The 11,716-nt window shown below is 48.4% G+C and overlaps 1 protein-coding gene across 1 annotated transcript; it reads left to right on the top strand.

Annotated features, from left to right (window-relative positions):
* The first annotated feature begins 1,598 nt into the window (after nucleotides 1-1,598).
* Nucleotides 1,599-10,395, top strand: LOC144603099 (zinc-binding protein A33-like). Its single transcript, XM_078416238.1, has 6 exons — nucleotides 1,599-2,009; nucleotides 2,099-2,194; nucleotides 3,424-3,657; nucleotides 5,956-5,978; nucleotides 7,643-7,779; nucleotides 9,860-10,395. The coding sequence occupies exons 1-6, from the start codon at nucleotides 1,599-1,601 to the stop codon at nucleotides 10,393-10,395; spliced, it is 1,437 nt and encodes a 478-aa protein (XP_078272364.1).
* The last annotated feature ends 1,321 nt before the right edge of the window (nucleotides 10,396-11,716 follow it).

Consider the following 11,716-nt stretch of genomic DNA (forward strand, 5'->3'; position numbering starts at 1 on the left):
TTGGAGATTTTTAAAATAGTTTCTAAAGTTATTAATAAAAAATTAGATATGGACCCAAAATTAATTATATTAGGATTATCAGAACATACTACAAATTTTACAGTAAGTCAGGTACATTTTCTTGATTACAGTCTAATAACTGCGAAAAAATTAATACTTAAATTTTGGAAAAAACCAATAACCCCCACAATTAAAATGTGGACTATGGAAATGACAGAGACCCTGCATTTGGAAAAAATAAGGTTTGCCTTAATCGACAAACCTGAGTTATTTTTAAAAATATGGTCTCCATTTATTGAATTTTTAGAAAAGTAAATGGGTTTGGCACAGGACTAAAATAAAAAAATTTAAATTAAAAGTTGAAACTTGAGTTGGGGGTTGGATGTACAGCTGTGGTTTTTGTCTCCCGGATCTACTCCCGTTAATTTTTATTGTTAGATCCTTTTTTTTTTTTAACCCTCTTACTCTCTCTCCCCAAGTTTATAGTTTTATATTTTTATTTTTACTTTCTCTCTTCAAAAATTTAAAAATTGAAGCTATGTAAGAACTTTGTAACAAATGTGTTTTTTCTTATTTCTATTTGTACATATGCTTTTCAAAAATAATTTATTTTTTTTAAAAAAAAATAAAAAAAATAAAAACTACGTTCAGACAGCACCCGTAGTGAGGATCGAACCCGAATCTCTGGCGCTGTGAGGCAGCAGGTGCATTTGTCGCAGGTGCATTTGTCCAATTTCTTTAAAATAGTCGTCATAATGGTGCACCTCGGGTCCTCTGGCGACGCCCCTCTGAGACCGGGTAGAAGTCTCGGTCCATCCTCATCACGGGTTGTGAACGGAGATGCGGGCGGCGGGATCCACTCCCGCCTGTTACACCCGAGGCCTCGGTAGCACCGCGCCCCGAACATTTATCATCGAGTCAAGCTGCTCGGACGTAGGTCATTCGGCCCAACTTGCTCATGTCGACCAAGATGCCCCATCTACAGTCGACCCAGCTGCTTGCGTTTGGCCCATTTCGCTCTAACCCTTTCCTATCCATGTACCTGCTCAAGTGCGTTTTTAAACGATGTTGTAACAGTATCCTCAATTTCCACCCCTGGCAGATTGTTCCATATATCTGCCATCTGTGTGAAAAGATTGCCCCTTGGGTTCCTGTTGAATCTTTCCCTCCCACACTAAAGCAACCTCTGGTTCTTGATTCCCCGTACCGTGCGTTCACCTTACCTACTCCTCACATCACATTACACACTTGTTTAAGATCACCCCTCAGCCTCCTGTGCTCCAAGGAATAAACTCCGCGTCTGCCCAGCCCCCCCCCCCCTGTAACTCAGGACCTCAAGTCCTGACAACATCCACGTAAGTCGTCAGTCCTCCTTTTTCAACTTTCTATCTTTGCTTAGTCCACCCCAGGCCCTTCTCTCCACCGTCGTTCATACTCAGGCCTGATTGGTGTCTAACCGACCCCTCCCTCGTGTGTGATTAGTTGGAATCGGCCAGGGCAGCTTCACACTGAACACTTTCAGACCAATCACATTCATTCCCGGAGACGGCAGCGCCCGAGGTGGAAAACACTTTGATCCAGGAAGTGGCGGAGTTCAAATGGCTGCGAAAGACCCGGTCGAGAGTTTAACCGAGGAGGCGGTTTGTTCCATCTGCCTGGATTTCTTCACCGATCCGGTGTCACTGGAGTGCGGGCACTACTTCTGCCGCTCCTGTATCACACAGAGTTGGGACAGAGAGGAGAGAAACTCCTGCCCGGAATGTAGAGAGGAGTTTGAGGAGCGCACCCTCAGGGTTAGTTGGAACTTGGCGAGAATGGCTGATAAAGCTCGAAGGCTGAGCCTGAATCGACAAGAGAATGAACGTAAACCTCACTGTGAGGAACATCAGGAAGAACTGAAGCTGTTTTGTGAGACCGACAAGAAAGTAATTTGTGTGATTTGTGTAGCTGCGCGGGAGCACAAGTCCCACGGGTTCACGCTGATAGAAGAAGCTGTAGAAACCTATAAGGTAAAAGCAAACCGATTTTGGTCACTTCATCGTTTAATACCTTGTTTATTGTCTGACATGTAATTCTCTGATCTCAAACCAAATCCCAGATTCAGGTGAAATCTTCCTTCGAATCTCTCACAAAAAAGAAAGCAGAGATCCAGCAAATGGAGCAGCAACAGAAACTAAAGATATCTGGAGTTGGGGTGAGGCGTTCTAGTTTCGATTTCCTGGTCTTGTTTACCTGTGATCCGAATAACAATAGACCAGCCTCTGCAGCTCAGATTCGAGAACCTGAGCTACAGAGCGAGATTGGGCAGGCAGTGACTTTACTACTTGTGCACTTCGCACAGTTTCCCTGTGACCCCGTCAGATTCCTATCATATCCCAAAGACATGCCAGTTAGATGATCAATCGACGACTGTAAATTATCCTGGTGAAAGGTAGTGGTGGGAAAATAAGTGGGAATCGCCTCGTGGCACCACGGGAGAAGAATGAGGAGGAGATAAGACTTTTCTTTGCCTTCCATCACAGTGAGGGTGTGCCTGGAGCAATCACTGTGAAGGCTGTTTGTGTTTAAAAAACGCTGGCGCTATTTGTTCGCCGCTTCTCCGTCAGGACAGTTCGTTTGTTTGTTTTTATGTCTTGACTGTTTTTGTAAAGCATCTTTGAGCATTTGGAAAAGCGCTATAAAAAATAAATGTTTATTATTATTATTATTATTATTATTATTATTATTATGATGATGATGATGATGATGATGATTATAATAATAATAATAATAATAATAATAATAATAATAAACATTTATTTTTTATAGCGCTTTTCCAAATGCTCAAAAAATAAATGTTTATTATTATTATTATTATTATTATCATTATTATTATTATAATTATAATTATAATTATAATTATAATTATAATTATAATTATAATTATAATTATAATTATAATTATAATTATAATTATAATTATAATAATAATTATTATTATTATTATTATTATAATAATAATAATAATAATAATAATAATGCATTACATTTATATAGCGCTTTTCATATACACAAAGTCGCTTTACAGGGATTTAGAGAACATAGGGAAGTGAATAAATAGATAAATAATTAATGGGCACGAGAACCGCATTGGCAGCGGGGCATTTAATTGGGAGAGTGGGATTGATGGGATCATCGTATTCCTCTCACAACAAATAAGAAATCACCTCGACATGCTCTTCAATTGGCAAGGTAAAAACGTGCAAAGTGAAATGCAGGTAAAATGGACCAAGACGGATATGTATAAACGCTGGCCTGGACATGGTTGACCGAAGGCCTATTTCAGTGTTCCATGAAATCGCTTAGTCAAATGGTCGCCTTCCATGTCTTAAGGCAAGACAATACCACAACGTTGTACATTAATCTTCATCTTTCATTTGACAGGAAGAGTCATGCAACCTTCATTCTCACTTCAGATCCTGGTTTGCTAAACTGCACCAGATCCTCTACGAGAAAGAAAATAGTTTACTCAGAGATCTCCAGGAAGAAAAGAAGAACCTCGTAGATCAAATGAAGATAAATCTGACGGAGATTCAAAACAATTTAAATCATGTTCAGCGGGAGCTCGAAGAGTTACAGAGAAGAATGGACCAAAAAGACAGCGTACTATTTCTGAAGGTGAGGCGCTACATTACAGGTTCCTTTAAAGGAAAGCGCACAGTAACAAAACGGTGGGACGTTGTTCTGAAATAACGCCGCTTTTTGTGCATCTTTGATCAAGATAGAATTCCGCCCCTCTCTACATCATGGACATTCGGCCCATCCACTGCTGTCCGTTTTCCCGTTCCGTACAAGCCTCTCCCCACCTAGTCACAACAGCCATCAGCAATGTCCACAGTTCCCACATGTCTCGCCGTTATCCACCTTTACCACCTCCCCATTAAATCACCAGTACTGTGGTAGAGTGTTATATGTCATCTTGACTGAATCTCTTTTGGAACATTTGAAAGACCACCTGATATTTTATCTTCTATTCACTTTCTTACCATTATCTGATATTTCAATGTTTAATCTAGCACTAAATTTTGAACCCTTAACCCTTTATCTCCACACTGTGGGCGGCTTGTTTCAATACATGTGTTGTCTTTCCTTTGACAGGACAGCAAGCAAACAAACGCTTTTCGCCGTACCTCAGTACACGTGACAATAATATGTTCATAAGTTCAGAAGTGATAGGAGCAGCAATAGCCCATCAAGTCTACTCTACCCCTCAATCGTGGCTGATCTACCTGTCCTAGCCCCTTCTCATGCCTTCTCCCCATAGCCCTTGACATGTATACGAATGAAGAAAATATTACGTTCGTTTAATTTTCCTTTAATTAGCCCCAAAAGCTCATGAAGTATGCCGTTCCTGCCTTCTCCCCATACCCCCTGACTCCTCTATCCTTAAGAGCTCTATCTAGCTCTCTCTTGAAAGCATCCGGAGAATTGGCCTCCACTGCCTTCTGAGGCAGAGAATTCCACAGATTCACAACTCTCTGACTGAAAAGGGGTTTCCTCATCTCCGTTCTAAATGGCCTACCCCTTATTCTTAAAATGTGGCCCCTGGTTCTGGACTCCCCCAACATTGGGAACATGTTTTCTGCCTCTAATGTGCCCAATCCCTTAATAATCTTATAATAATCTATGAGTTTCAATAAGATCCCCTCTCATCCTTCTAAATTCCAGCATCTACAACCCCAGTCGCTCCAGTCTTTCAACATACAACAGTCCCGCCATTCCGGGAATTAACCTAGTGAACCTACGCTGCACGCCCCCAATAGCAAGAATATCCTTCCTCACATTTGGAGACCAAAACTGCACACAGTACTCCAGGTGCGGTCTCACTAGGGCCCTGTACAACTGCAAAAGGAACTCTTTGCTCATATACTCAACTCCTCTTGTCATAAAGGCCAACATGCCATTAGCTTTCTTCACTGCCTGCTGTACCTGCATGCTAACTTTAAGTGACTGATGAACAAGGACACCCAGATCTCTTTGTACTTCCCCATTTCCGAACTTGACACCATTCAGATAATAATCTGCCTTCCTGTTCTTTGCACCAAAGTGGATAACCTCACATTTTTCCACTTTAAACTGCATCTGCCATGCATCTGCCCACTCACAAAACCTGCCCAAGTCACCCTGCATCCTCATAGCATCCTCCTCACAGTTCACACTGCCACCCAGCTTTCTGTCATCCGCAAATTTGCTAATGTTACTTTTAGTCCCTTACGTGCGACCTCACTCTGTCAATGGAGGAGGCCAAGGACAGGAAGGACAATATGGAAATGAGAAGTGGAGATGAAATGTTTAGCAACCGGAATGTTCCGTAGATCTGAGTTGCTTAGTCTATGCTTGGTCCCGGCGATATACAGAGGGGGCCGAACCGAAGCGTCACCAATCCACATCCTAGAGAAATGCTGCCTACCATGCCGTGTTCCAGCACATTGTGTTTTATATATATACTAGACCAAGTGGACCCATCTGGCCCAAACCTCTCCTGCATTGGTGCAGCTCCCACTCCTGCCCCCCTTCCCCATCCCCCCTCCTCTCCCTCTCCCTCCTCCCTCCCCTCCCCCCACTTTCCCTCCTCCCCACTCCACCCCCCTCAACCCCCTTATCCTACCTTCTTCCCCCTCCCTCCACCCCTCCCTCCCTCCTTCGCTCTCACTCCCTCCCTAGGAGATAGATTTAAACTTTAAAATGTGAGTATCTTTAAAAATATAACGCCGATTTCAATGATACTTCTTCTATTAACACCAAAGAGATGATGGTACGTATGGTGGACCTAAAATTGTCACGCTACTGTGTACCGTTTTGGCTGTAGTTCAGGAACAAACAAACAAACAAACGAGAGTTTTAGTATATAGATAAACCGGCAGTTTGCATTTCTTGTATCTCAATGAATTCAGATTTGTGTTTTATTTATTTCAGGATGAAGCTGGTCGGGAGAGCAGGTAGGACATGCTCTTGACTGAAACACTGTGTGGATATGTAATGTAACCTTATATTACTAAAACTCTGTGACCGTGTGTATGTGTGCAGCATGACATTTGTCGTTCGCACAGCCAAAACGGTACACCATAGCGCCACAATGTTTGCACCACCTTACACACCATTATCTTGGGCATATAATGTAACAACTCATTCAAATTGAAGCTACATTTTTAAAGCTCGAGAGATTTTAAAGTTTAAAATTTTCCTTTCTAACCCATTTCCTGGAGGTCTTCAGCGTGTGAGTTTGCAATGGGACCCGTGCGCCTGTGAGAGATGAGCTTGCGCCCCTCCCCACCCCCCCAACCTTTAAGTAATGCCCCCCCCCCCGACCGTTAAGTAATGCGCCCCCACCCCACCGGACCTTTAACTAATGCGCCCCCCTCCCCCCACGGACATTTAACTAACGCGCTTCCCCCATCCCGGACCTTTAACTAATGCGCCCCCCCCCCCCCCCCCCCCCACCACCGGGAGCATCGCCGCGTGTCCCGGCATGCCTAGCGCCGGACATTCCTCAGATCGGGCCCCGCTGACCGCCGGGAGGTGTAGTCGCTTCTCCTGCTTCCGCGACTTACCCGACTGACGGCAGTGCCGCGCTCAATGTCGTCGTCCCCCCCCCTTCCTCTCCCCCCTCACACGTAGGAGCTTTAAGCGGCGTTGCCGGGCCCGCAGGAGGGGGTTTCAAATGGGTGGAGGGTGGGGGTAGGGTGGGGGTGGGGGGAAGGAGACAGTGGGGTAGGAGGGTGTGGGGTTGGGGGGAAGGAGAGAGTGGGGGAGGAGGGGGAGGGGTGGGGAGGTATGTGGGGGAGAAAGGGGTCGGGAGAGTTGGAGTTCGGGGAGGAGGGGTGTGGGGAAGGGGACAGTGGGTGTGGGGGAAGGGGAGGGTGGGGGTGAGGGGGGTGGGTGTCGGGATAAGAGAGTGGGGGGGAGGGGGAGAGTGCGCGGCAGGGGGGGAGTGGGGTGGGGAAGAGGGGAGAAGGGGGTGGGGGAGGAGAGAGTGGGGGTGGAGAAAAGAGTGGGGGTGGGGGGAGATTGGGGATGGGGAGGGGGCAGGGTGGGGGTGGAGAGATGGAAGAGTGGGTTTGGGGAGAAGTGAAGATTGGGGTGGGGGGAGAGTGGGGTGCGGGCAAAGAGAGTGGGGGCGGGGAGGAGGGCAGGGTGGGGAGAAGGGAAGAATGGGAGTGGGGGAGAGTGGGGGTGGGCAGGAGGGAAGATTGGGGTGTGGGGAGAGTGGGGTGCGGGCAGGGAGAGTGGGGGGAGAGGAGGGGAGGGAGGTGGGGCGAGTGGGGGGGAGGGGGGATTAGGGGTGGGGAGGGGGAAATGGGGCTGGAGGCAGGGCTGGGGGAGTGGGGGTAGGGGAGGGGAAAGTGGGGGTGGGGGCAGGGGAGGGGCAAGTGGGAGTGGGTAGGGGGGATGGAGTGGGTCAGTAGGGGAGGAGGGGGTGATAAGGGGATTGAGTGGGGTGTTGAGGGTGCGACAATACAGGAGAGGCTTTGGGTCCAGGGCTCACTCAATCACACCCTCTCCTCTTCCGTGTCCCCCCTCTACGAGGAATGGGCCCAACGGGTCCACTTGGTCTAGTAAAATTTAAATGCTCAAGTTATAACCATGTGTTTACTATTTGCAGTGCGAGTGTTGATACCGAATCGTTGTCAGTGACAGATTCTGCCCCGGCCTTTGAAAGGTTCTATCACCCCTCTATGTTTAGCACAATGTTAAGAGAAATGTCTGATGCCATTAAGCGGAGTAGCTTACAAACTGACGGTATGAATGTAGAATTATCTGATTTTTTAAACTAACATTATGCTCCACTCAGCAGCCCCCCCCCCACACACGCACACCTTCTCCCTCCCCCCATCCCCTCCTCCAGCAGCTTCTTGACCCCCCCCCCCCCCATCATCCACCGTCTTTTCCCTGTACCTCATCTGAACTCGTATCTATTTCTCCCCTCCACCACAACCTCCACGGATATCCCTCCCTCTGGCTTCACGATTCTCACCCCTTCTATCCTTATCTCGCACCTTTTGACTTTTCATCTCTGGCATTAATCCAACAATTGGCCTATTAAAACAATCCCCTCGCTGGCAACCGCCTCTCACTTGCGTTTGGTGGAGATCGATTCCCACCACTGGCCACAACTTCCCATCTCCACCTATTTCCGCTTTCCGCAGACCATTCCCTCCGCAACTCCCTGGTTGACTCGTCCCTTCCCACCCAAACCACCCGCTCTCCAGGTACTTCCCTCTGCAAGCGCCGGAGGAGCAACACCTGTCCCTCTACCTCCCTCCTTCGACTCCGTCCAAATACCCCCACAGTCTTTTCAGGTGAAGCAGTGGTTCACTTGCACCTCCTCCAACCTCATCTACTATAGCCGCTGTATCAGATATGGACTCCTGTACATCGGCGAGACCAATCGTGGGCTTGGCGATCGTTTCGGTGAACACCTCCGCTCAGTCTGCCTAAACCGACCTGATCACCCGGTTGCTCAGCATTTTAACTCTCCCTCCCACTCCCAGTCTGACCTTTCTGTCCTCGGCCTCCTCCATTATCAGAGTGAGGCCCAACACAAATTGGAGGAACAGCACCTTATATTCCGTTTACGCAGCTTACAACCCAACCGTATAAACATCGACTTCCCTAACTTCAAGTAACCCTTTTCTCACTCTCTTTACGTCCCTCCCTTTCGCAGTTCTCCGACCAGTCTCACTGTCTCCGATTACATTTTATCTCTGTTTGCTTTGTTGTTACCTACTCCCAGCTAACTACATTCTACATTTCCTTTTAACTCCATCCCCTTTGTCTCGTTTTCACCATGACTTCGGTCTGAAGAAGGGTCTCGACGCGAAACGTCACCTGTTCCTTCTCTCCAGAGATGCAGCCTGTCCCGCTGAATTACTCCAGCATTTTGTGCCTAACTTTGAAACAAAACGCATCCATGTTTTGCAGTGATGCTGACTGATCCTCTGTTAATTACTTCAGCACATTCTGCCTCTTTACTAAACCTCCATCTGCAATTCATTCTGTTATTTATTTCTCCTCGTTTATCAGATACATTTGAGTAACGTGTTGATGCAGAGATTGTGTGCCATTGTGGGCTGAGGGGGAATGGGCGTTTTATTCCAGTAGCAAACCCAGCTGCTGGGAAACTTCACTTTCACACAGGCAGCTAGAGATGTGAGATTCCTGAACACAACCGACAGGCGCACCCCTCCCTGTGTCTCGCCGCCTCTCAAGAAAACAGGAGCAGGTCACCTGTCCCCCCATGTCCGCCTACGTTCAGTATGATGATGGCGACTCCACCACGTCTACCTCCTCTTTAACCACCTCTAATTACAACTCGCGTCAATCTCCTCTTCGAACAATCTTTCTCCTCTCGCCTCCCCCGCCCCACCCCCTCCCACTATCGTCCCGCCCCCTCCCCCTCCCCCACCCCACCACCACCATCTACCAGCAGGATAACGAATGCTTCTTTGTGAAGAAAGGTCCCGAGCTTGTGAATACATCTCCTCATTTGTCAACGACAACCGCAATCTCTGGTCCATCTTCATTGTCCGCACTCGTCACCGCCCCCCCCCCCCCCTTGAAATTCACGCCCGAATCCCAAGGCCCCGCCCCTCTGATTCCCCAATGCCCATGAAATCCCGCTCGACAACCGGGAGAAAAATTCCGGCAGAGATGTCTGTTGTCCTCCCAATGTTCTTGTGGGTGAAACCCCGGGCAGGGTTTCAGTTGTCCGCCCGCCTGTGCCTGAGGCCGGGCGGCCTCTCCCCCGGTCCCGGGGCCGCGCTGCCCGAGTCTCCCCCCGACCCCCGGGGACTCTCTGATTCTCTGCTTCTCCCCCCAGTCTCCGTCACCCTGGATGTGGAAACAGCGCATCCGGAGCTCGAGGTGTCTGAGGATCGGAAGAGGGTGAGATGGACCCGGACCCGGAGGAGTCTCCCTGACACCGGGAAGAGGTTTACAGACAATGCGTGTGTGCTGGGATCGGAGGGATTCACATCGGGGAGACATTACTGGGAGGTGGAGGTGGCGGGGAGTCGGCGCTGGAGTCTGGGAGTCGCCGCAGAGTCTGTGGAGAGGAAGGGACCGGTCACACTGACCCCGGAGACTGGAGTCTGGATCATCGGGCGGGTAGATGACGAGTTTGTTGCACTCACCTCCACTCCATCCCGTCTCCCCGCCCGTCCCATCCCCGGGAGGGTGGGAGTTTATCTCAGTTACGAGTCCGGGACAGTTTCATTTTATGACGCGGACACCAAGTCCCATCTCCAAACCTTCACTGGGAATAAATTCACGGATAAACTTTATCCTTTCTTCGGGCCTTATTGGGGTGAAAACAAGTGGCTGAGGATCTGCTCCGGTTCCGCTCCGGGTGTGTAAAAGGGTCGGGTACCAGGAGCGGCGTCAGGAGCGGGGCTCAGGGGCTGTGGGGCAGAAACCCGGTGGACTACAGGTCGGCGCTGAACGGCTCCCATTTAATCCCCAAATTCCTCGTCTTAAAAACCCCAGTGAGCGCGGAAATAAAACCAGTGGGAATGTAAATGTGGGAAGAGTGAAATAAACAACAAGTGGAATCAGAGCTGTCGATCCGTTCGTTTTAACGCGTTAACGGAACGGCAACGGAACAGAAATTACTTTTGTGAAAATATTTTTAAAATATAATGTCATTGGACCCATCTGGTCAAAAGTCGTTACGGTATTATTAACTCCGTTCAATGACTAGTTCAATGTAATAGATACATTTCATGTTACTTCAGTGATTTGGAAAATGTACACAACCATTGACACACACGACAAGCTAATTGAAAGATCGCGTTTATTTGAATGATGTGCATTGTTGCTTCCAATACTGTAATTGAAATAAACTCAAAATTACTTGGACTGTACAGATTGCTTTTGAATTCTTTTGAAATCTACTGAACGGGGAGACAGCAGTTTAGTTTGCTTTAGTTTAGATTGGAGATACAGCGCGGAAACAGGCCCCTCGGCCCACCGAGTCCGCACCGACCAGCGATCCCCGCACATTAACACTACCCTACACACACTCGGGACAATTTGCACGTATACCAAGCCAATTGACCTACAAACCTATACCTCTTTGGAGTGTGAGAGGAAACCACAGAACACGCAGCTCACGGGGAGAGCGTACAAACTCTGTACAGACAGCACCCGTAGTCCTGATGGACCCCAGATCACTGGCGCTGTGAGGCAGCAAATCTACCGGTACCACCCCTGCATTTCCTACACCTTCAACAGTGGCAGGTTTTCAGTGACAGGGAGGCGGTGGTTGAGGGTGACCCGTGAACCACTTACCCTGTGGTTGACCGCAGGGGAACCACCTCTGTTGGCGCCGCAGGTGCATTTGTCCCATTTCTTTAAAATGGTCGTCATGATGGAGACCCTCGGGTCCTCTGGCCGATGCCCCTCTTCCCAGACGAAAGCAGACATCGATGGTGAAATCCACCAGCTCCTACTGCGCGCCTGCACAAAGTTTGGCCGTTTGAGGAGAAGAGTGTTTGACGAGCGGATGAGAAGCACAGGTTAGGACTCCGACTGGAGAATCTGGTCTGTTTCCCTTCACCAAACACACGGAATGAATCGGGAGGCTTCTGGAAGTTGCAGGAGACATTTGCTGGAAAGGTTTTGGAGATGGCGGGGTTCAGGTTCAGGATAAGACCGGAGAAGAGTGTTTGCTTCTCCG

Source organism: Rhinoraja longicauda, chromosome 19, assembly GCF_053455715.1.
Source record: "Rhinoraja longicauda isolate Sanriku21f chromosome 19, sRhiLon1.1, whole genome shotgun sequence".
Classification (NCBI taxonomy): domain Eukaryota; kingdom Metazoa; phylum Chordata; class Chondrichthyes; order Rajiformes; family Arhynchobatidae; genus Rhinoraja; species Rhinoraja longicauda.

Bases quoted from the DNA above. Each gene is read 5' to 3' on its own strand.
- LOC144603099 (XM_078416238.1), top strand. From the start codon at position 1,599: ATGGCTGCGAAAGACCCGGTCGAGAGTTTAACCGAGGAGGCGGTTTGT. The intron at 2,195-3,423 runs GTGAGGCGTTCT...TTCATTTGACAG, and splicing joins TAAAGATATCTGGAGTTGGG to GAAGAGTCATGCAACCTTCA. The intron at 7,780-9,859 runs GTATGAATGTAG...TTCTCCCCCCAG, and splicing joins GAGTAGCTTACAAACTGACG to TCTCCGTCACCCTGGATGTG.